The sequence below is a fragment of the Branchiostoma lanceolatum genome, chromosome 3, assembly GCF_035083965.1.
Source record: "Branchiostoma lanceolatum isolate klBraLanc5 chromosome 3, klBraLanc5.hap2, whole genome shotgun sequence".
Classification (NCBI taxonomy): domain Eukaryota; kingdom Metazoa; phylum Chordata; class Leptocardii; order Amphioxiformes; family Branchiostomatidae; genus Branchiostoma; species Branchiostoma lanceolatum.
This window is the reverse complement of record NC_089724.1, coordinates 22,747,459-22,773,183: the sequence shown is the minus strand read 5'-3', so window position 1 is coordinate 22,773,183 and position 25,725 is coordinate 22,747,459. Positions and strand designations below refer to the sequence as shown.

General features: G+C 40.3%; 2 protein-coding genes across 5 annotated transcripts; one reads left to right on the top strand and one right to left on the bottom strand.

Annotated features, from left to right (window-relative positions):
• Window positions 1-273: 273 nt before the first annotated feature.
• Window positions 274-23,471, bottom strand: LOC136431074 (phospholipid-transporting ATPase VA-like). Of its 4 annotated transcripts, none has more exons than XM_066422286.1 (28): window positions 23,356-23,471; window positions 21,123-21,242; window positions 17,408-17,560; window positions 16,073-16,220; window positions 15,681-15,823; window positions 15,166-15,287; window positions 14,422-14,498; window positions 13,911-13,996; window positions 13,665-13,768; window positions 13,270-13,401; window positions 12,827-12,963; window positions 12,044-12,143; window positions 10,898-11,050; window positions 10,447-10,521; window positions 10,189-10,265; window positions 9,687-9,860; window positions 9,051-9,450; window positions 8,725-8,810; window positions 8,284-8,419; window positions 7,815-7,909; window positions 7,228-7,308; window positions 6,356-6,855; window positions 5,798-6,026; window positions 5,312-5,425; window positions 4,579-4,746; window positions 4,276-4,380; window positions 3,908-4,095; window positions 274-3,187 (listed from the first exon to the last, which is right to left on the bottom strand). In XM_066422286.1, exons 3-28 carry the CDS (start codon window positions 17,506-17,508, stop codon window positions 3,058-3,060), a joined length of 3,861 nt encoding a protein of 1,286 aa, XP_066278383.1. In that variant the 5' UTR covers window positions 17,509-17,560; window positions 21,123-21,242; window positions 23,356-23,471; the 3' UTR covers window positions 274-3,057. The 4 variants fall into 4 exon arrangements, with proteins under 4 accessions (XP_066278383.1, XP_066278384.1, XP_066278386.1 ...); XM_066422287.1 differs by having other exon boundaries at window positions 17,408-17,554; XM_066422289.1 differs by lacking the exon at window positions 10,447-10,521.
• On the top strand, window positions 23,399-25,167 carry LOC136431086 (COMM domain-containing protein 8-like). Its single transcript, XM_066422312.1, has 5 exons — window positions 23,399-23,494; window positions 23,776-23,931; window positions 24,208-24,360; window positions 24,531-24,686; window positions 24,888-25,167. Exons 1-5 carry the CDS (start codon window positions 23,399-23,401, stop codon window positions 24,909-24,911), a joined length of 585 nt encoding a protein of 194 aa, XP_066278409.1. The 3' UTR covers window positions 24,912-25,167.
• Window positions 25,168-25,725: the final 558 nt, after the last annotated feature.

Genomic DNA, 25,725 nt, shown 5'->3' with positions numbered 1-25,725 from the left:
GCACATTGCGCTTGACAGGTTAACATTCTCCATACTGCATGACTCTATAACTACACGTACATATGATTGTATATTGCAAAACAAAACAAAAGTAAATAGGCTAAAAGCCTACCTGAGCAGGTGGAATTAAAAGTGTTGAGCTACTTCTTTTTGGCACTGACAAAAACTATTGAGGTATATTACAAGCTAATATTAGAGATAAAGAAGACACTATACTATGATAAATGTGCATGTATGTATTGCAACAGCTGCACAAAGAAGGACGGCAAACACTTTTACTGAAGATATTGATCTGGGGTTTAATGTATTTGTGTCATTGTTCCACTGACAACTAACAGTCAAAACCTGGTCGCATTTCGCTACAACTGTAAGTCAAAACATGTTCACATTTCTCTACAAATGTAACAGTCAAAACCTGTTCACATTTCTCTAGTCATTACTAACTGCAGTAAAATAGATGTGCTACAGTATGCATCTTGTATTCAGTTGAAGATAACTATAATTAGGTTTCTTCAAAACCAATGTTAGAATGCTGCCTCTGGATCGATAATGTTTTATAGATAAACATTACTCACTACTCAGCACGCTAAAATATACAACATGTATGACACCAGTTCAATTATTGGTTGTTTCTCAGAGATAGTTAACTTGTTAAAACTACAATTGATTCCGAATTGCCTACCATTCCTGGTTTCTACAACAAAGACTGTTTGAAACTGTTCTATTTTCTCTCTATTGTGCAACATTCTTCAGAAAAAAACCTAAACAAATCAGTGTGACTTCAAAGACTTTGTCTTAATGACACTTGCACTGCAGAAAAGGAATTTTCTTCTCTTCACCTTAGAATAACAAATTCTAATTACCAAGTATTAACAAAATACTAAATAGTGAACTGGTGCAAATATTAACCGTAACATTGTGCAAATTTACCTAAAGAGACATAATTACATTTGGTACCATACGCGTTCATACTTGCCTTGCACTAAAAAAAAGATTCACTGCACAAATCACAGGTACTCCTCAAGTGAAGTACAAAGGCACAACTTTGTTGTATTTGTTGGTTTACATAGGAAAGCTATTGGTCAATTCAATTTCAGTAGTTTCCATAGTCTGTGGCAGATACCACAGGTTAGCAATTACTTCATCAAATTTGGCAAAAGACATCACCAAAATTATCTTTGTATCAAGGATGACTTGTTTGCTCAACTAGGAAAATGGCCATAGGAGAGATGGAGCAGTAAGGACTGCTCTGGGGAAGGAGGGTGTGATTCTTTTCTGGGAGGTGATTTTTGGTTTGTACATCAACATCTCTCTCCCCTAATGTAACATGGTACATGTGCCAATTTTGTTGTACACATCCATACTGATATTTATCCTCTGGGTGCACTGTTTATTTATCTTTGTTTTCACAAAACCTTCCTCCACACGTCATTCCTGGTTCTGCATAACAACTCACTGTCCTTCGAAATTATTATATTCAGGCTTTGGTGGTAGAGCAGTGAATAACATTATGGCAACAGATGGACTGATAGTGTGGCAAGTAGACAACTGTGGTGTCATAGTGCAGTATGTACTGCAGTATGTGGACAACGATGGCATCATGGCAACACATGGAGAAGTCTGCTGTCATGGCAACAAGTGCACAACACTGCTATCACGTCAGTGAGTGTTGATGGAAGGCATGGGACTAGGTCAGTTTTGTTATGGCAATGTGTAGAACGTTGGAATACACTGTGTTGTATTCTATATTTACATTCATGATTGTCAAACCTGTACTAGAGACTGCCTCTGAATAAGCACCACCCGACCATTGTGAGCAGTTTTTGGCGGTCCCTTAGATAATTTTCCCATTGACACATACATAAAGAATCTTGCCTATGGAGGCCACCTGTCTAATATGACCATTTTCTTCAAGTCATGCCTTCGAGTGGTCACACCTGACTATAATTCAGTGGCATGTAAAACAAAGTAAATCCAAAACTGGTGTCATGTCAACTTCTACCATACTAGTGCTGATGACAGAAGGAAGACTGGCTTCATGATAACAGATACATGTATCTGTAGTGAATTAGTGTTGACAACTTGTAGAACATCAGTGCTGGTGTCAGGAGGGACTAATCTCATGGCAACAGGTAAGAGCAGAACAATTGTGCCCAATGACTGAACTTTCAGAATGTGCTGGACTGAAAAGGCGCACTTTCACTGAGGAAATTCACTGTCCCCTTGTTAATTTGTTACGCAGCTACATGTACATGGTACACATGGCTTCCGCCTCATAGCAGCATATGGGATTATTGCTCTATGATAAATTGTTTTATACAGGTAGTAACTACAGACTTTATACACGTAGTAGCTGTTGCACATGTACAGTGTACAACTACATTTAGCAGCAAACCCCTGAAAACGGCTTTCAAAAGCGAAGCCCCACAGATACAGATTTGTGGACATCAAAACACACACTAGAACAAAAAACACTGAATGAAACAAAACACACACTGAAACTTAACATTTCTACTATGCAAACTCAAAATTGCTCCTGTTCCATTCCCAGTCAACACATGCAGCTTTCTTAATGACATATTGCATCTTTTGAAGAAGAAGGCCCAGTTCTTTTGTATTAATATTGCAGGTATAGAAAAGAAGCTGTGCAGGTTTTGTCTACTTTTAGTACATACATAAACAAACATCTATTTTCTACATAGAATTGCAACTATGTTGGCAATCTTTCCACTTTGGTGTGCAGTTGTGAACAACAGACCAGAACCTGAATGTAAATACTGGTCACTCTGTCCCAGTAATATCTCATTAACACCTGTAAGTTAAAAATAGAGCTCTCTACAAAACTTACACATGTACGTCTTCTTATCAAAAGTGTAATGTGTTTCAAAAACCATAAATTCAAACTATATATACATGTATGTACATGTAAAAAAAGCATAGTGGTTGTCTATCAGTAAAGTCCCAGTTTACACACAGTAATAGAACACCAATATATTTGTCCCCTTATGAGGTAACTTCTGCAAACATATATCCAAAATGATCAAACTGGAAACTCCCTTAACTTATAACGAAGGAAGTTGCTGTGGAAGTGCTGCTGCGCTCGTCCCCATAAGGACGCGTGGTGAAGAGACGAGCCCGATCAACTCTTGTCGGGAACAGAACACTCTGAACATACTGAAATAGGAATCTGGGGGAGAAACAAGGGGGGGTATCTATAAATGTGAGGTGTGAACATGTTGAGTGTGCTTTACATGTAGTGGAAACAAGTGGGGTAAGGACGATCTCCGTATATCTTCAGTATGAGGAGCTCGACTAAGTACTTTTTACAAGTCTGAGTGACGCAGTAACCTATGTGACATTAGTGGCAATAAGTGATAGTAAAAATGATCCACATGCACTTCTGGTGCACACGTGTGAATGGCACTTTCAGTGTAAAGAAGATTGTCAATTAAAAATGGCACTTTCATTGTGTCGAGTGAAGATTGTCCGGCATAAATGGCACAGCTGACAGTGTAGTGAGAACAACTGTAAATGGCACAATTTAGTGTGATGGCAAAGATGATATACAAAATATTGAATGGCACAGTGCAACTAGCTTAACAGTGGTGCAATGTAAGCAAGTGTGGCAGATGCAGAACCCAATAGATGATGATGATGATGACAGGGATGGTTGCTGGGGTTTGGGTTTACTCTTGAGGTTCATGAGATTGACAACTGATATACAACAAGATCCTGATTAGTCTTCATGCAGACAACCAAAACATAAGTCTTAAGAGAATACTACTGGCTACTAGATACAATTAAGAACATGTATGGCAGAAAATTCAGATACCGAACAGCGCAATAATCAGTAGTAACTACAAGGAGTGTGAACTGGGAGAATAGGACTTCTGATATGAAGACTTACCTTGGAAACAGGGCTATAACAGTGGTCAAAATCAACAGCCCCCAGTGCTCTGGGGTGCTGATGGTATGTTGGAACAGCCAGTAGGGGTTCCCCAAGGGGTTACAGGTGACACAGGCCGCAGAGTAAACCAAACTGAAGATCAGATACAGTAGTAGACTCGCCAGAAATATCAGCACATGGGGGTATGTCTGGAAATTCAACAGACTTTGATTTATATCAATTTTTTACACTTGAAAATTCTTGTCTTTCACAAGCAGCACAACGGAATGACAAACACTAGACAGAATTATGGCACCTTAATGTTCAAATCACTGCCATACAATGTTGGAATACAATGCTGCAGTGTAAATTTGAAGTAACTTCCTTACCCAACATTTGATCTGTATGGCCAGATGGGCCAGAGTGACCACGAGTGCAACACCCATCACTGTAATGCCAAACTCCCAGATCCCCACGTCACTATCCGCATAGGCCTGGTGAAATAAACAAAAATCATTACAACGTTTGAATACATGGTAAAGCTGCTACATGTACATGCAGTATTACTGGAAAGTGCCATACAAACTGTAATAGACAGAGTGAAACGACAACAGAATACTGACAGAAGCAGACTTATTTTTTACATACATGTTCTTCTTTTAAAAAATGAAACAGCTGACATGTAAACATACCCCATATGGGATGAAGAACATGACAGCACTCTGGTACAGTGCATCACAGATGTTCCACCAGAAGTGTTCCCTGCGGTAGGTGCGGCTCTCCCTCCCGACAGCGTAGAGCTCAGGGAAGGCGCTGAGGGCGTCATCTGGGAGATTCTGGTCCAGGACACCCAGAACGATCTGTTAGGAGAGATGCAAGCAATTACAAAATCTATTAGTTGCAAAATCATACAATAATCTTTCAACATTTGAAGCCAGGATATTGAATCATATGAAAGAAGAAAACTGTCATATGCAAGCACTGCAAACATATTTGTTTGTTTGTGTACTGAGCATGGCTGTACAAGTGTACATGATGTACATGTATGCTGAAGAAGGCAGTTTTCCATTTGGTAAAGTGGTACTTGTCTTGCCATGTAGAAAAACTGTGTTCATTCTAGATCAAAATTACTTCTAGCAGCCACATATCATACAAGAATATGGTAATTGTTAAGCTATCACTTGGAAGAGCTGCACAGGATCTGTTTAAGGCTGAATTTGAAAAGGTGTTTCATAGGATGTACTACTGATAATCCAATTAATTTTACATGATTGTATATGTCCACTGTCTTTCCACATTAAACTCTTTCTGCTGTAAGTAACACACATAGGGTGCATAGATGAACCACTATACGTAGCAGAGAGACCAGGTAAAACCCATTTTAGGTAAAACCCATTTTTCTAGAGCATGACTTTGACCTCTGACCTGCGGGGCTGATGTGAAGAGGATGTTGAAGAAGAGGAGGTAGTACTGGTCTCCAGGTGCGGAGCCTGAGAAGCCATTCATCAGCTGGTACCAGAATAGGACAAACACAAATGCCTGAAAAATAAAATAAAAAATAAGGAAAAAAAACACTTAACACATGTAGTTTGTGCTACCTGACATATACATGTGGTAAATGCATTTAATGTCTCACTAGAAAAATGGTATAACAGGTGGAATATTTCTTCTCTAGACACGAATGGAAGAACAGCCTAAGCAGCTTCATTTACATCTGTCTAGCCCATACATGTACTTTAGAGGATCTAGGAGAACTACTTATTAAATCTCCTCTGTGTAGGTTTCTGCTACAACTATTAGTAATACCAAACTGGAGCAATCCAGTCTGAAAACCTTTCCAGAATTGGAAGTATAATGAACCAAAAATGTATAACTAATGATGAAAGTAGAGATGACAAACGCTGGGCTTACAGCATTTTTGTAGAAGAAGTACGCCACCACAGTTGCCAGCCTGTAGTAGCACCAGTGCCCGTGCACTAGCAGCAGTCGCCGTAGAAACGAGAAGCGCGGCGTGGAGAAGTCGCTGGCCATGACGGCCTGCATGCCCTCCTGTCCCATGATGCCCACCCCGATGTCTGCTGCCTGCAGCATGCTTACGTCGTTGGCACCGTCACCCACTGCCAGCGTCATCACCTGTAGTCTGGGGAAAACGGTATGACCTTTGTTTCTCAGGTGACCTCTTGACTTGACATGAGAAGTCTCTCTAGCTATGTACGCTTCAGATATGCAAAAATTAAAAAAAAAACTGCTTTTCAGCCCTCTGTAATCATGCTAATAATCTAATTTCCTTCCACATTATCTTCAAAAGACATTCCAGTAATATAATTTCTGCCTTGACAGAAGGACATCAATAACAAAAGAAAATCAGCACTGACTATTCTAAACATTTGCATTGCTAATTTTACTCCCTGCCCCCTCCTCAGCACAATACATTTGAGCTGTCCCAAAGTGTAGCTGTCCATCACTCACCTGTCTCTGACAAGTTTCAGCATGTTGGCCTTCTGCAGGGGCGTGGCACGACAGCAAATGACAGCCTTGCATTCCCGCGCCACTGCCAGCAACCAATCAGCTCTCTGCTCCTCAAGAAGCAGGGCAAGTGTACGTCCATCCACAACAAGGCACGGATCCCCCGATGACGCATTTCCTTGGAAGGACTTAGTTGTTTTGACAGAGTTCTGTTTGGGCGGCATATGTCTTACATCTTCATCAGGTCCAATCCATGCTGCTGGAACTACTCTTCGTATCTTCTTGGTAATGTCAAGAGATGCACCATACCCTACTTCACTGGCATCAACGGCACCATTTCTCTGCTGTCGTAAGCAAGTGTTTGAAGCTTCGACTGTGTGACCACATCTGCAGCAGAAGTTGTGTAGTTTCTCCATGCAAGAGGCTGTTTGTGGGCGGCACTGCTGACAGCCACAGGCGCCCAGTTGGAGACAGATCTCTTTCAGCTGCTGGTCTATCAGCTTCTAAAATGGAAAGAAAACACTGGGTTCAACTTCTTGCAACATTCTGGCCAATTTGTATTTGATATTGATTTATTAAACAATACAAAATTTTCCACCAAGAAAATCTAATTGGTTTTTATTTATTTTGTTTTAAAAAGTTGAGTAGAAATCAAACACCTGAATACAATAGTAGTGAATCAGTATGAAGGGCTATGAATGGAAAGGAGAACTTCTTAATCTCTTCTGCAATACAAAGTGCAGACCTTTCTGTGTAAAGGTACACTTATTTGGCAGAGGTGCATGTATATTGGTATCCATGGAAGTACACAAGTTCTCAAATATATACATATACATCCGCAAGGCTTTAACTTGTCAACAATGATCACGACTTACTCCATCATGACAGTTGAACCTGATGACGTTGTCTCCCTTCTGTAACAGGTGACAGGAGTAGCCGATGTTGATGGCAGTTTCCTGAAGAACAGTGAAGAAGTAATACTGTATGTAAGAGCTGCTACCTGTTTTGTGGTCATCTACTAGCAATTGTAAAAACATAAAATCTCAGAAAGTATGAATGTGCAACACCTTGAGACTCAAACATTAAGAAGGGGGGGGGGGGTATGTGCACCTGTTGCATCACCTGTTAGAAACTGTTCTAATTCTAGTGGGAGGACCCACATCCAAATGCTTCTGTATCATTCTGATACAATGTACAAGACATAGTCGATGCTGTAGGGCTATTGTGAATTAGGATTTTACCATGGTCAATACTTACCGACGGAGGCCATATATATATGAGAGGTTGTACAATGTATAGAGCTGGGATTTCCCTATGTTGCACAACCTTTAAGAAAAGCATGTCATGAGATAACAACATGAGGTAACTTCTTTACTGCTTCAACCTTTGAGGAAGAAATGATGTTACTGAAAGCAACTGATTTAGAAAATATTCTAGTGTCAGAGGAAGGAGTAAGACTGACTTGTTTGTCCCCTGTAAGCATCCACACTCCCAGTCCAGCCCGACGGAGTGCAGCGATGGTGTCAGGTACCCCCTCCTGCAGTCTGTCTTCCACACCTGGCACAAATAAACACCAAACAGTTGTCACGTCAAAGATGGAAATACTCTTGTAATCCCTTACAGTCAAATATGTAATCAAGCACAATAGGTTAGGGCAGAAATAATACATAAGGAACATACATGCTCTTTGATGGAATGTAGAACTCCATGCAAACTTTTTTTGCCCCCTTCTTCTCATAGCCAAATGGCTTGAAAGTTCTGCATGTTTTATCACCACTTCAAAATCAAAAAGGTTTGCTTTCTGACACTAAGTAATCTAAAGCAAGACCTTGAACCTTAAGATTTAAAGTAGCAACAACATAGAAGAGGAAAACTTGTGAGTTATCAAATTGTATCTTAAAATCCAACTGAAACTTAGAAACCATGACCACCTGTGGCACCAAGCAGTGTGAGACCCTGCTCCAGCCTGCACGCACACATGTAAACCATCTCATCCCGAGCCTCCAAATGCTGTGCAGCTTTGGTGTACTCTCCTTGCCAAGTCAGATAGTCTGCCTCAGTCATAACCTGCCAATAATGATCATGATATGTCAATGTAATCCAGAATTAAAATATCTATATTAAAGTTGTTCTTACCTAAAACTATTGTTAATTGAAACTTGAAGCCATTAGGATTGTATGAACTCTTCATTAGATACATGTAGTTGCATTGCTTGTATTTGGCCGTTAGGCGTATGTGTGAGGAGCCATTTTAATTTGTAAGATATTGGAAATCAGTTTCAAAGCTGCATGGAAATTTGCTCTTGTAAAGAAAATTCAGGAGTAATAAATTAAAAAGGAGGTGGCAATGTTGCACTCATCTCCAAACGTACCTTCCTGGCCATACAGAGAGTCCTGAGTCCCTCCTGGGAGTAGTTCAGCAGATGCCCCTCCACAGTCAGCTGTTTCTCCTGTTGTCCTGTGTACACAAATTATAGAAGTTCAAGACTAGAGAAGTTAAAGGGCCAAGGTTTGCTAGCAAATACAGCATGTGTTATAGGACCAATTTACAAACACTAATGCAAGAACACATAAAAGCCAAAATGATGGCATGACGTTACATGCCATTATCCAAACTGAATGCCAAAATTAACTATTAGTAATAATAAAGTAAAAAAATGCAGGAATGGTATTATCATGTTGAACATGGAAGACCTACCTTGAACATTTGCATCCAGTTGGCTAAAAATGGCCTCATCCGCTCCCTTGCAGTACAACACTATCTCATTCTTCTCAGGATACCTCACGATCACAGACATTCGCTTCCTTGTGGAGTCAAAATGGAGGATGTTCAGGATTCCGAGGGTGATCTCGCTTTGGTCTGGTTTACGAATCCTCACACTTCGAGGCGTGCGCTCTAGTAAGGTGTAGCCATACGCTGCTGCAGCGTACACCAAGGCAGCTTCGTCTGGACTCTCTGACTCGTACTGAATGGGCGCGGTTTGGGATGTATTGCCAGTAGTAGTGCTGTCTGTCTCAGGTTCAAAAGCAATGTTATCCCCGGAAACATCCCATCGGGCCCCACTGGTAGCACCAATTGCCTGCTGGTCAATGGATTCCTACATAGAAGTACAATTGGTAAGGTCAATTTGAGAAAAATGAAAATTACTTTCAGGTTAATCTTCAGCAAAACAAAACAAAACTTTAACTCTCCTTTTTATATCAATTTTTAAAAGACTTTCATTTTGATTGTGATCTGATCCTCACATGTTGCTACTTTTACTTTTATCATGCAATAAAACCCTACTACACTCATCATCACAATTCAAACAATTTCATATCTCGCAGAGCTTACCTGTGGATCATGGTGCCCTGTTGTGACCATGACAGTATTGCAGACACACAGCACCATGAAAAACTCTTCCAGTTCACTGTAGTTGCCCTGCTCCCCACTAGGAGGCGCTTCAGTGTATACAGACTCCACAGTTTCTTGGAGGATAGAATTTGGCTCAGGAACCATAGGGTGGTCCTAGAATAAACACAGAGCTTACAAGTTTAACATTACTGTAAAAGTCTTTGTCTGAAGGAAGCTTAATGTTGAAATTGGCCCAATCAGCCAGTGGTTGCAGATTCTTTTAAAATCCCTGGATCTGGTCCAAAAATAAGTCACAAACACACAAAAAAAGACTTCAAAATCCATTTATAACTTGGTTCAGATTAAAGTGTTCCTTCAGGTTTGCTGCACACCTTTTTTGCACAGTCACACCTCCCTTTACAACCCTTACTTCCTTCATAGAAATTGCTAGACTGGAAAGATTCCAAATAAATTGAAGAACAGAACAAGAAGTCCTCAGTACCATGATGAAGTCCTGGGTTGTCTGTCCTGGGATATGGACGATACTTTTACGGAGTGCCTCCTCTCCCTTCATCTCATCTGGAACATAAAGGCATTTCAAATTATACGTTAGGCTTCGAGTTTAGACTTGTTTGGTCTGATACGTTTTAGAACAGATCTAGGACTATAAAGCTTCCTTCTTTCTATAAGCCAGCAGCAATGAATGATAATCCTTGCCGCCTGCGTCACCTTTGGGTAACTCATTGAAAGTGAGACAAACCTGATATGAAAGGACCTGATGGAAACCATGAAATAAAAACTGAGCTGGAGGTTGAGCTACGCAAACGCTCCACAACTGTAAGGGTATGATTGATGATGATGAGAAAGGGGTTTCGTACATGTATCATGGAATACAGTGTGCACTTTTCATATACATGTAATTTGAATAATGCTAGACAAAAGTTAAATATGAAGGTGAGACAATTCCCTTAATGTAACATAACTGACTGTTGCCATGTACTGGTGTTATGCTGCTATTCAGTTTGACTAGGGCAGAATTTGATATTAACTGATACAGATAGGGGTAAACCACTATTTTCTGTCACCTACACGTATCTACTGACCTTTGATATTCTTTTGACAAACATTTAATCATTACACACAATATAAAAAAGATTGCTCTGGGGATCTTTCGAGACAAATTCTCTGTCTCTTCGTCAACCCGGTAATACCTTTGATGTTGTGTGCGTAATCTTTCCCTCCAACAGCACACCTGCGGAACACCATCATGTTCTCCGTCAGCGTGCCTGTCTTGTCTGTGAACACGTACTGGATCTGCCCCAGGTCCTCCGTGATGTTCAGGGCGCGACACTGCAGCGACGTGTCTGGGGGAGAGGCAAATGAGCTTGATAAGCTCAGCTGGTTTCCAACAGAAACAAATAGAAACCATACCACTGATGACTTTGTGTCCAGCACAAAATCCAGGGCTGTCTCCAGCTTTAAATTGTTTTCTGTCCTACTCATTGTTTGGTAGCCCATATTAATGATTTTCATTGTAAAATCTGTCATTTCAAGCTTACAAAATTAGATGCAGATCTTGGGGATGGATGGGTTGAAATTTTTGTCCGTTACAACAATCTAATTTCCATCCCAGCATGGAGGGATGGGTCCTGGAGACAGCGCTGACCAAATCTGACTGGTTTCCAACCTTTACAATGCAAGTCCTGACTATGTGTTACAACAGGGTAATCATAAAATGAAGAAGAAGAACTTAATTGCGTGACTATTGTAGCAGGTACAAAGTATGGCAACAACAGTAAACATAAAACAAGACATAAGTACAATATATGGAATAAAACTATACACTACAACCAAATGACTATCTAAGGTTTTACATGATTCAAGTTGAGCTAATTTTGAGTGTCATTTTTTTTTCTAAAAACAAAGCAATCTTTTATATATTTGCCTATTTCAACACTGTATGAGCTGTTGCATCTAAATATATAGTCAAATCTATCTGTGGCATTGAGTGTCTTAAAATCTGAAGTACTGAAGTGAGAACTGTGATTATACATTATTGGTCATTTGTGTCACTTTTATGACACAATGTCCAGCATGCTCATGTTTGTAAATAATGAAAGTCTTCAAGGATTGGTGAAAATTCTGACTGTGTAACTCAGGGTCATACTTGGGAGCAGCCCAAGCAGGATTGTGTTCATAACTTTTTTTTCCAGAATACTACTGCATGCAATTACTTTTCATATGTTGTTTGCATTTTTTCTGTCCGCTTTCATGTTGATTCTGATTTTGGTTCCTTTATCTTCACACATTTCCCTCATGATACTTCCTGGTCCACCCAGCAGCTGTAAGGTACTGACCTGAGGAGTGGTCATACAGGTGTATGTCTTGGTGGATGAAATACACCTGTCCCATCTTGATCACCTCAATGGACACATACAAGGACAGTGGGATGATTACCTGTAAAAGAAGTCAACAAATCATGAAATCACAGCAGAATGAAGGTCGCAGAGTCTTAGGGTTAGTCAGTTGAGAACATCGTCCTTCCAATCCTCTGGGTCTTAGAAAGCTCAGAGTCTAATTGGCCATGCTGTAGGTCTTTTCAGATGTTACACATAAAATTAAGTTTGTGTGGTCTTAAACACGACTCATCAAAAGTAACTCATTATAAGTATCTAAGCCTTGAGGGGCCAAAGTTATGGTGGACTTTCTGTCATACGTTTTGTTATACGTGGTGTCGCGGTGGCAGGGTCTGTGGCCCAGAACCCAGACATTCTGTGTTCAAATCCGGGATCCCCTTACTTGTCTCATTGATGTTGTGCCCTTGGGAAAGGCACAAATTTCCTCACTTCATTCAGGTCAAAATGAGTACCTAGCTGCGTTTAGGGACGACTACCTTGGATAGGACGTGAAATGGAGGCCCCATGTTTAAGGACAGCCACACCCCCAGCAGGTAAAAGAACCCACCACACTTTTAGATCAAATAAATCTGTCCAGATATGCACCTTGTACTCTTCAGTACAAACCCGATATGTTGTGTCATGAGGCGGTTTACTGGGTATGCAATACAAACAAACAAACAAACAAAACAAAACAAAAAAAAACAAAAATAAGTGAAGGGCATATCCGCTGTTCTGACCTACCTGGAAGATGACGATGTACATCCAGAAGCGGATGAAACCATCCAGCGCAGGGTCCAGCCCTTCGGACTGTCCCTCTATGGGAGGGATGAAGAGCTGGGCGCTGTCCTGGGGATACCAGTTGATCCACAGACCGTTGCCTAGGAACAGGAAAGGCAACACTTCTTTTGGTCTTCTGTTATAATAGTTTCCCTATGATTATGTATTACATAGACAGAAATTAAGCAATTCATTGAATTCAAACAAGACAGACCACTGCCAAGGAACAGGATATGCAAGACAGAAAAAGGCAACTGTTAAAATTAGAATTAGACAGAATCTGGAGATCACAAAGCTCTGTAACTGCAGCATAATTTCCTAAAAACACTAAAAATCTAGTGCAGCCTCCTTTTTGCAATGTATGCACTTGTACTTGGAATCACAAAAACCATGTGGACAATACGTACCAATGCCCCCCGCCGCACACATGATGACCAAGATGACAGCACAGAACGCAACGTCAATGTTCATCTGACGTTCCAGTTTACTCCGCTTGTACTGAGGACCACTGTTGTTCAGCATGGCCTTGGTGTCAGGGCCTTGGGTGGTGGGAGAGGAGGGTCATATTAGTTGTGAAAAAAACATGACAATGATAGTTACTGAAAAACTGGTCGGGCATCCTCTGATGTAGGATCAAAAACCAAAGATTCAATCATACTTTTAAAGCATGTACATTTCAGCAAATAAAAATAGATTTATAATTGTACAGCTGATGAGCATTTCCTTGCTTCATTTGTTCCCATCATCGAGGGTTTACAAAGCTAGAAACTACCTTATGATGGCCTCAAAGTTGATCACATACCAGCATACACCACTATTCCTTCAATGAAGTCAGTGTTCCTCAAGACACAGCCTCTTTGGAGCAGTTGGGCCTTGGACAATGGAAGCACCGTCTTGTGATGTTTTCTGAAAACATAGGTACGGCGATAGTTTGATGCAGTACTGGTAACATGTAAAGGTTCCTGTGTACATGAAGTGCGTTGAGCACAAACACTAAAGCATACATGCTGCTTATTGAGAAATGTTTAGAGAAATAAGAGTCCCTCACATCCTGCCGTTAAACTTGTACACGTCACTGCTTGGCCGTCCACACTCGATCCAGAAATGCTCCCCCTCCTCCCAGGATGGAGCCTCCTGGAAATGCAAAACATCATATCATAACTGTTACTGGGGCATTGTGGTATAATGTCAACTCTCACAATTCCATTGTTCATAAAATGTCAATTCCCAGAAGTCTACTGCACACCCAAATAAAGATTTTAAAAAATCATGCTAGGAAAGTCTTGAGCACTTGGATATCTGAAGTGTCCATATCTCTGGGATTACTGATGCTTCACCAGTAGATCTCTTTAAACTTACAACATTTTGATGTGGCTGTCTTACGGTAACCAGCAGAGTTTTTTTTTCATCTTTATTCAGACATACATTAATACATAGCACAACAGCAGGTAACAAGCAGAGTTACATGAGTGAGAGTTGACGTTACTGTTGTCCATTAATATCGTGTGAAGGAGTCTGTTTCTAGTGTTTGCCTAAAAGCATGACAAAGCACTCCAAACCTGCAGAGGAAGTGCTGTTTCCCTGGTCTTCAGGTTGGTCTCCCCATCCAGGTTAGCTGTCTCTAAATGGCACACACCTACATGTAGGCAATGGTGGGGACAGGAATTAACACACTACAGTAGGAAGAGCACTTTTAACCTTAGCTAATAGATGTAAACCATTTTTTGCTTTCAACTACAAGCTATATCAAATGTATACACGGTTAAACATATAGGACAGGGTAAGGTAATATGCTGTCTATAGCACAGTTTCTAATGTCTCAGGGTACTTTTCTCATTTCAAACATCAGCAGCTAGCGTACATGTACTTGATCCAATATCATCATCATCTGCTATCAAACATTCTTAAATCCTACACCTCCTCTTGCTTCCACCGCTGTTCAGTATTGTAGCTCCACTCTTTAGCCAACATGATCAGTGTTGCCCCCCTCCCAGTCTTTCTTTGAAAAGTGTCTACATATTGTTTCCTGTCAACAGGACAAAATCAAATGGAAATGTACAGCTTGCAAAAAAAATCAATTTCGTACCCCTTGCAATTATAATGGGCTTGGCAGGATAATTTTGTTGTGAACTGTATCTCCCACCCCTACCTGTGACATCATACACCCCTACCTGTGACATCATACACTCCTACCTGTGACATCATACACCCCTACCTGTGACATCATACACTCCTACCTGTGACATCATACACTCCTACCTGTGACATCATACACTCCTACCTGTGACATCATACACTCCTACCTGTCTTGTCACTACTCTTCAGCAGAACCAGATCAGCTGGGATCATCTCATTGCAGCCGACATGGACGACATCACCCACCCTGACTTCCTCCCACATACAGCCCTTGAACTGTTTCTCCGCTCTAAGGAAACAAAAAACAATTCAAACTGAAAGTTACAAGAGTGGCAATCCTATAGACAAAATGGTGCCTGGATGGAGGTTTCTAATCACTGAGTGCTTTCTGTAGCTGTCATTAGTAATTGTTGTTGTCATATGCATACTGTAATTCACTTTATCTTCACGGTAGCAAAATTTCAAGGTGTGAGGAAAATGGACATTTTCACTGAACTTTAACTTCACGGTGGCAGCAAGTGAAGGAATCATGAATAATTACAACAGGTTTTTCATGGTGATGATAAGTTCACGGTACAGAGGTGACAGTGAAAACAGTGAACATAAAGTTACAGTGAAAGAAACAAGTATGTCATATCGATATCCGAAGATGATGATCATCCATATGCTGTGACATACGCACCCGCTGTAGACTCGGCATATCCTGTTGTTGACCTCTTTGTCCATCCGATAGCGCCTGTAGTCTTCGTACATATCCTTGATGGCGGTGACGAGAAGGACAAAGATGACAGGCAACATGGCAATCTCTTTGCCATATGCTTGTACCTAGGAAGAGGAAACTGGTTTAACTCAAGTTAAAAACACACACACACACACACAAAATTTCATATTCCAAATGTAAGGTACTGATGAGAAAGACTAACAAAATAAAAGAATACAATCACACAATAAAAAATGAATGTCTTTTATCCCAGGTCACTGTGTGTGGCATCACTGATAGAGATGAGCCACATGTATGTGTGGTAGTTAAGCCACATGTATGTGTGGTAGTTAATGTGATGTTCCTCTACTTACCTGTGGCACAAAGTTGAGGCAGACGATGAAGAGGAAGTAGACATTGGCCAGCCGGTGGAACTGTTCAAACAGGTTCTTGGGTAGGAAGGAGAGGATGGTGTACTTGGTGGTCTGGATCTTGTTGTCTGGGTAATGAGGGTTGCCAGCCCTGGGATAGAGATTGCAATGAAAGAATCATATACATGTAGAATATGTTACGAAGTTCTTTTCCAAGTTTTCCACTCGAAATCCACAAGTTTGTACAAAAAAAAACATTTTCCACCATGTTTTTTCACTTAAAAGTTTGATTTAGAGCCTTCTGAATAATATGCTGTTTTTTTCAGACGAACAGAAGAAGATTATTAGATAAAAAACTAATTTCCTTTTAGATGTTTCACAAGCTAGTACATGGTTATCTGCTTGAGACAAGTGAATGCATGTACGAAAAGGACATGGTGGTCCAAAGGTAAATGCATTCCTTATTTTATCATCATAACTAAGATATAGCAAAAGGGGAACACATGACACGTGTTTTTGTTTTCATAAAATGATGTATGACTGGTTAGAAATGGTCGTCATGAGGCTTCAGCTTCATTGTTGTAACTGTAACCCTCAGAGTGTTACTTGTGTCGCCCTACTTTATGATTCAGGAGGAGTGTTACAAACCACTAGCCAAGAGCACGACATGCCACTTGTCAAAGCCACTGATACAGAAAGGAATGAAATGCCACCTCATGAAATATGCATGGCACTGTATTGATCTGAGTCTTCATTTCCTTGTCAGCTGGATGTTACAAAACCTATCCGAATTCCGATAGGATAAAGATCAGATCTGTCATGGAGAATCTATTATTCACGCTTCAGACTGTCACTGGATAAATATCTTTGCATGCAGGTGTACATGTACCAAAATAATATCTTACAAGACACATATTCAGAAATCTTCTGCCTCTGCATTGATAAACTGATTGGTGATAAAACGATCCTATAGGACAAAACTTTCAGGAATAAGCCAAATCTATGCAATCATAGATGTCATCCATCCAGTCAGGGTTTTGTGGCTTAATGTTTGATGTGGCTCATTTATAAGAATTTTAAGTTAAAACATTGATTGGTTGACAGTAAATCATTAATGCACATGTAAAAAATTTAGTTTTACAAGAACATACAAACATATGTTGGTTGTAAATATTTTTTCATCTTTAAATTCCATTTACAGCTTTCTAAGACCCTCTCTTGTGTTTGTGTATCCGGAAAAGGATTATTGTATAAAGCAACCTCCTTGTATAAAGACATCACTGTGCCATTATTTCAAAACATCCTCTAGGTGAAAATCCATCTAACTGCCACACTGACCTGTCATCCGGCTCTGGTGTTCCCAGATTGGGAGTGACAATTCGTTTTCCGAAGTCAACATGGTTGTACGGTCCATTCTTGCCTCCCATGATCTGTCCCATTGCACTGTGAGCTGTCACGCAATCATCATCAGCTGTGTGGAATACTCTGGCTCTGGTGGATGCATCAAAATATGTTTTAACTGCCATTGCCTTTTTTTAGGGAAAATTGCATTTGTCCAAGTACCTCTGATGTCTATATATGCTCTCTACATAGTACAGAGCATATGTTGAGTATAATGTATTGTGGACTTTTGTTTACTGCAGTCATAGGTACCACAAATGAAATCGTTTCTTAATCGTTACTAATTTGATCCGTAGTGTTTAAAATCTCATTTTCTGGCAGAGTGGCACAGGTACAATTTGTCTGGTACATTTTATATGTTACGTGCACCAGCACAGGTATGGAGAAAAACGTATATATGTACACCTTTTGAGACAAAAAGTCATATACATTTTCATTTTAAGCCCTATAGCCAAAAAGACTTTAGGTGTAAAACCAATATCTGGCTTGTCCCAGAGAAAATTGGGTCACCCTACAAGAGAGACATGATCAATACATTTTTACAAATCCTACCCAGCTACAACCTGTTGTTGTACCTAGTTGCCATCAGACAGCTTGAGAGAACATTACAAAATCATATCCATGATGATTCTTCATGGCATTAACGGCATTGACCTCTAGACATCTAACAGTGCTGAACCAAGGCATGGCACATATGCATGGCTCACACAGCAAATCAAGCTCGGAAAAAGACTAGTCCAGTATTGAGTGAGTCGATCGACCAGTCAATTCTCCTCAACTTACAAATCTGGGTCAGAGGCTTATACAGAACTTACACAGCAAAATGTTAGAATTTAACCCACCTGCATAGGTACGACATATACATATACTTGAGGCTTTTTACTGTTATCCATTACAATAGAATGACTCACCACATTTTCCACCCTGAAATTGGGTCAAATGCCAGACAAAGACCAATGGACACGGTCGCAAATTTGGCGAGTCATTCCTTTGTGTTGGATAAAAAGCTTTAAACGGAAAATGTGTTAATTAGACAAACCATATGCCTCATGTCAACAAAAATCTGAGTTGGCTGAACATTGGGTTTAAGCCTTTTTTTCCATAGAGTACCTGTGACTGGTACGGACCAAAAAAGAACCAGCTCAAATGTCCGCAATGTTTGTCTTCCTCATGCATGAGCTACATGTGTTTGCGCCATTGAAAACTGAATAGTTGCTTGCTAGACCATTTTGTCACAAAATACAGTTAATCACTGCAATTGGTCTTGTGGGAAAAGATTGTTTGAAATTTCAGTCAACCCCTTTTAAAACCAGGCAACAAGCTGGTGAGGAAAAACCTGTGTACATGTGTGAGTGGGGTGATCATGTCCTTTCTTGGGTATTTGTACAGGCTCTGTCATGTCTGCAGCCTGCTCTGACATTTCTACGTGGGGACAGGTGGTTTCAGGGGTGAACAAAAAAGACTGCAAGATACTATTTTTTCTAAATCTTATTTCTGAAATGGATCATATCCAGTAACCAAAAATAGCAAAGGGAATCCTTTTTACAACCTGCAAGATTTGTATGACCCCTTCTCAGATTACACAACCACAAAACAAGCATTCGTAACCATAACACTAAGCCTTCACACTGAAGACTGGATTCAGAACAAAAACAGATATAGGTTTACAAAACATAGGTACTAAGATAGAGATAATACCAATGATTAGTAGAATCCCTACCTGCCTGATTTCAGAAGACACCTACATTCAAAAGCTATCTATCTTGTATTCAGGGTTGCCCTGGTATCACAAACAAAGGTGGCTTCATTCAGTCATGGGTCTGGGGGGCACCGCCTGGTTTGGCCAACACGCAAACCAAATACTACATTGTGCGCTTGTCGGGTACACTGTTTCAAACAAAAGGGAACACATTCCCGACCGAAAGGTCGATAGGTGATGATGATAATGCATTTATACAGTTGTGGGTTCTTTTAGATTAAAAAAATATAAAAAAAGAATTTGGAGTTTGGTGACAAAAATAAAAGATGTTTGACTTAAGCCACAGAAGTCCACATGCTAAACTCCTGTAATCCTCTTTATGATTCCATGTACTTTGATACTCGCCATAAAACAACAATTAGAAACAGAAGAATTTGTTTGGATCAAAAACTACACAGGACTGGAGTTGTGACTGCGGGGTTGCTATGTTTATTGAAACATTGTTCTAATGATCCTACAACGCTAAGCTACCAAACCATTCCATGCCCTACAGTAAATACATGACGTGACCTATTTGCGGTGGTTTTATATGTTCACAGTTTTTGCGGGGAGCTCTCAAGTTGCAACCTGATCACACCACAAACCTTTATCCTTGATTTATACTGTATTTGCTACAGTTGTTGTCACCAAGTTAAAACACTACAAACACCTCCTTTTCCCTCCTACCACAAAATTAAGTCAATCAATTTACAGTACGTTGTATGTGGACCTGCACGTCCACACTCTACAAAATAATTTTGTCAGGGATGAAAGAAGTGCATAACTTTTTTCTCATATTTACTGCACTGAGGCCACACCAATTTTACTTGCTGGTACTCAGAAAAAAATATGGAGTGAGAGAAAAAAAGAAGAAAATTTCGCAAAAAAGTCTGGGGCGTATGAATAATATGATTATTTGAGTTTTCAGCTTGAAAAATATTAACAAACACTCTATGGCAGGCAACCAACTCATCCGGTACTGCCAGTGTATATTAGTAGATACACCAGTTGGTTGAAAATGATTAAAAGTACCATTAAAATTCACTTCCGTCATTCATGAAATTAAAAAAAAAGTTGGTCTGGCCTGATCGATAGTAGACTTTTAAGTGACATACATATATGTAGTCAACATCCAAATTAACTGTTCAGCAAACTTTCAAAGTGTATTCTGGCTAATTCTGCTACTTTCCCCTTCCCGCATATTTCTGCCACCAGATAGTACTAGTCTTTGTACCTTGATCATGAACTTCCACCAGGAAAACGCTGGGCTTGTTTCCGTCAAACCAGCCAAGCATGCATCCTTCAGTACAAGACGCCATCTTACAGGTATTTAGTTGCATCTTAGGTCATGGACAAGTATGACTTCATCACAGGAGATTGTGATCACCTTAACATTTTTCTGGTTGCAAGACAACCTTTATAATCCAAATTTCTGATGTAACAAGCTATCCTGTACACAGTTCACAGTTGAAGGAATGTATACGTCAAAGAACACCTTCACTGTAGACTGTTCAAGCACTTGAAGCTGTAGACTGTTCAAGCTCTTAAAATGAGTGGAAGCGGAAAGCCTTCCTGGCCCCATATGGCCCATACCATATTGTCTCACAAACTGTTTCACCCACATAGTAGTGTTTGGGGGCATCAGCTCTTGTTGACAGCTCAGATCACCAAATTGAAAATCTGAACTGACGTTTCTACACATCAGGTTCACAGGAATGAAATTTTGAACACTCAAATTGGAATTTTGAACATTCTGTTGTTGTTGTGCCTTTGTTTATACTTCATACATACATTTGAGTATTCTAGACAAACCAAGCCAATCACTAGTACTGGTAGGGAGGATATAGTCATATACTACTCGTCAGAATGACACCCAGGCTACAAACCTGCAAGGCTGGCAGATTATTGTCTCACCTCTAGATCTGTCTTGTGCCTGTGTTGTTCTTTCCCTCTTGTTGCAGTTACAATCACAACCCCACTCTGGCTGGATCAGGTAGACTAATTTCCATGAACTTATGTCATCAACTGCAGGGTCTGTTGAGGAAAAAAAGGAGGACTGATAAGAACAAGCTGCTACATGGGTAGACAATATCATATGATAACCCCTCTTTGTACAAATTGTAGGATTTTTCATGAAAAATCCTACTTCTAGTCCCACATTCAGAACTTAAAACATTATCTACGTCAACATGGTATCAGATACTGTACGTACCGTTATAAAATGATTTTCCTTGATACGTTACTTCTCCTTGCCACTTTGTGACAAAGAAAAAGTGGCAAGGAGACATTTTTACGTCAGAATTACTTTTCCTTCCTCAAAGATTTCTACATCTTTTAAAAAAAGGTGGCATATCTGCCAATATCATGAGGCCATAAGTAACTACATGTGTACATGTATATATATGTATGATCATATGTACAATGAGGACCACATTACCATAAACAATGGAACCACAGCTGTTCAGTTAGAGGGGAAGCTCTTTGGGTGTGATTTACATAATGTCAGCTGAATGTGAAAGTAGTTGATCTGCATAATCCAAAGCTCCCGGGTATTACAAGTGCATGGAGTGGAATTAAAGTGGGTTTAGACACTGATTGGATTTCCTGGTCTAATCAAATCCAAAATGAAGACCAAGACCTAATGGGCTGGCTGACTGTTAGGGACAGAATTCAACAAAAAAGCCTTGCCACATTTAAACGAATAATGTTCACCAAACAACCTAGGGTCCTGTACGACAAACTCACATTCCAGTCAGAGATCCACAGCTACCAAACACGCTCAACCAGAACAAACTTCCAGGCTTTCTGTACAGAATGTCTCAGTTGTGGAACAAGACCGGCGGCAACTAGCAAATAATTGGACTGTAATTATTGCTTTTAAGGAATTATGTTATTTTTGTCCTCTACTGTCATGTTGTATGTCTTTGTATATCCCGATTGTAATGTGTAAATATGAATGTGTAGACCACAGGAAGAATAGCCACTTATGAGGCTAATTGTGGATCTAAATAAAACTCAAACTCAAATGAAAACAATTTTCCTACGGCATTTGTTAATCTAGCTTTTACTGAATAACAAAGCTCTGTGCTTCTTAACAAATTACAAAGCAACCATCCAACAAACAAGGACATTAATGTCCTTGGTACAAATATGTGGACACATTACTAAGCAACAACCCAACACTACAAATCACAACAGTCAGAAGGCTCTTAGAAGGACAGGTGTGACTGAAGGAACATCAGTGACATGTACTGCTAGAAAATGACTGATAAACATCCCCCAAAATAAAGCCAGTTGCCAAGTAATTATGTACAATCAAAACAATTACCAATTAGCAGTAGGTAAAAGGCCATTCAGACCCTCTATATATAAATAGCCATCAGGCATTGCTGGTTTCATCACTTGCCTCAGGCCAGGGCGCAGCTGCCAACACGGCAAATTGCAAGCTAACTTAGCTCAACGCTTCATTTGGCAAATATTTGTCTTATTGAAATTATTCATTCTGAGCACGATTTCAGAGATAACAAAGTTATAGGTCAGAGTTTGAAGTGGCGCTACTTGGAATATTTACACATGAACGTCAATCAAACAGGAAACAGACCAGTGTTGAACCAGCAGCTGATGTCTAAATGTCACAACCCTGCAGTGTTTACTGTAAACCTTACACAACATCATGATTAATTTACCGTGCCTTTTAGAACAGTTCCCACATAAGTTGTGCACGCGTCTTTAGTTACTTTCCCTCGACAAAAGGTGAACATAATTTGAAGGCTAACAAACAAAATTAAACAACAAAGGGAACCCTGTCAATTTGAAAGCAAGTTGTGTTTGCTTCTGATGACATTTCCCGTTCGTGAGAAATGCTCACATCAGAATAATCAGGTTACAACCAAACAAACGCTGAACATTCTAGCCTTCCCTGGAGGACACAGTTTACGCAACTGAAGGAAGTTAACGCCTTTTTATGGTCTCAGTCTGTAACATGAAATTGAAATCGATCAGATCAAAACAACAAGAACACAGAACGAGCGACCAAACGGCGGTTCTGTACGGCGTGGTGTACTTATCTAACATACGCTATGAATGTGAGGTACTGTAACTAAGAGAGAAAAGTTAAAAGTTAACCTAACTCCTTAACCCGTCTCACCTGCACTCCTTCTACCTCCACTTCATCCCGCACCTGGACACGCATGCGCACTGCGGCTCCGGTCAAAGGTCGGGCCATCATGGCGGCGGAACTGCGGCAGGACCTGCTGGGGAAGGTGGACGGGGACAGATTTGAGACGGTACGGTGGGGTAGAACGGGGGACACGTGTGTTGGATAGGAGCTGACATGACGGGGAAAGTGTGGAGTAGTTTTGCTCGCGATACTCCCAACCATAGTTGAGTAATCCACCATTGTTAGTGAGAGGGGGTGGGTGTTTGCAGCAAAATCAGTGAAGGGGCGGAAACGGTAACCCGTTGGCCGAACTACTTTCAATACATGTTATTTTCTACACTCTATAATATATTTCTTTCATTGAATGACAATGTTAGCCATAAAAATCATCACTGTGTCTCCTTGCAGCTTCTACACGAGATAGTAGACTGGGTGTGCCGGGGTGCAGCCCCGTCCTACCAGCCCTACAGCCAGACCTGGGACCTGGACTCCTGGTGGCACGTCCTCAGCTCAACCAAGTCTTTCCTGCTCCTGGCAGTCAAGGAGAACCTCTCCAAGGATGGGGTCAGTCCTCAGCCTCTAGAGCCACTTCAAAAATTGAAATGAAGTAGTATTCATCCCTCTTTGTTGTGATGTTTGTGCACCCCTGTAATCTTCCTTCTCATGTGGGTTGACTTTGCCATTTACAGATATGTAAGCTGCATCTTATGCTGTATATGCATGATCAAGGTAGAGAACTGTATGCAGATTGTGTTTGAGTTGCTTTATTCTCTAAAGAAATACCTGTTCAGATATTTGCCATTGCCTGGATATGTGAAGTGTCTGTTTGTCTCTCTACAGGTGCTGGAACACCTAACAGGGTTAGACTCTGACCACCAGCAGTGTTTCCTGCAAGTCATTACAAGCAGGAAAGAGGACATCAGACAGGCACTGATTTCAGCTACAGCAGCCATCTCTCAAGGGGCCTTGGAAGATTTGGATTGGCAAGTCAAGGTAATCTTTGGCACAGTTGTTTTAGTTAGTGACAGACTAGGTTGCAACATGTGTTCGTGAAAATAAAACCCAAAATTTGTGTCCAGTGGTTTTCTTAATGCACTTTGCCTCTATTATCTTTGAGCATTTGTTAGTTACAAACTGAAAACAAATCTTGTCATCTCTTTTAGCTGGTGTTGTCAAGCGATAAGATTTCGTCAGTACAGAAGCCTGTGTTAGGTTTGGACCTGGCTGTGAACAAAGAGGGGCAGAGAGAGTCGCTCAGTCTGGAACTGTCACAAGAAGAAGTGGCCAGTCTTGTTACACAACTGGAGGCAGCAAATAAGGTGGGTGTTTGCACAGAGATGGGGAGAGTTACAGGCTTTATTTTGCACTTAAGCTCTTTGCACATATAATCATGACATTATCTTACTCCAATTAAACATGAGACAGTGATGTTTGAGGATTTTCATCTAAGTTTATCCGAATTGATACAAATATTTCTACCATTGCAGTCTATTCTTAACATTTTTCTGCTTTGTTGGCAGGTGGTCACACAGATGAAGACGTGACACAGTTGAATAGACAACAAGCTGAAGATAGCACAACATTGTATTTACCTTGTGTATACGTAATAAAGATCATTATCTTACCTTGTGTATACGTAATAAAGATGATTAACAGGAGGAATTAGGTAATGTTAACTACCTAATGTATAATTTACAATAGTTACACATGTTATTAGTATTATCCTATTGTAATCCCATAGTTGCCCTATATTGCTACATGTTTCAACAACAGATGGCAAAATAAAATTGAAAGTGTCAATTCTGTATAGTGATGATTTGTCTGAGCGAAGCTGCACTTTCTCTTGTATCACTTCCTGGCACAGTGTACATGTACTAGATTTGAAGCCTGGGTGAAATTCTGGATTCCCCAAGAAGGGTTGGCAAACAACCTGAAGTGCCTGAACTCTAGCTATACACCATACAGTGTTTTGGTCACATTAAAGGGAAACATTTTCAACCAGGCCTAGGAGAGCATGTTTCTCCCTATCACCTTTTTTTCATTAACATGCTATGGTGAGGAATAGCCACTGAAGGCTTGACAGAGTCAGTGACTAAAATAGGATATAAAGTTCTTTGTAGTACACCAAATCAGTGGCCAATGAGTGTTGCTGTGAAGCAACGGCTACTTTTAAACATGATTTCAAAATGACAGGGTTATTTTGTAGTACCTGTTTATTACCAATTCCCTATTTTTGGACTCCAGCATAAGGGAACATGACATTGAGCAATTTGTTTCTACACAATGTTTTCTAATGCGGCACATATACCAGAAAAATACAAAACGCTACTGGAAGATATGCAAACAAGTCGAAGCCAT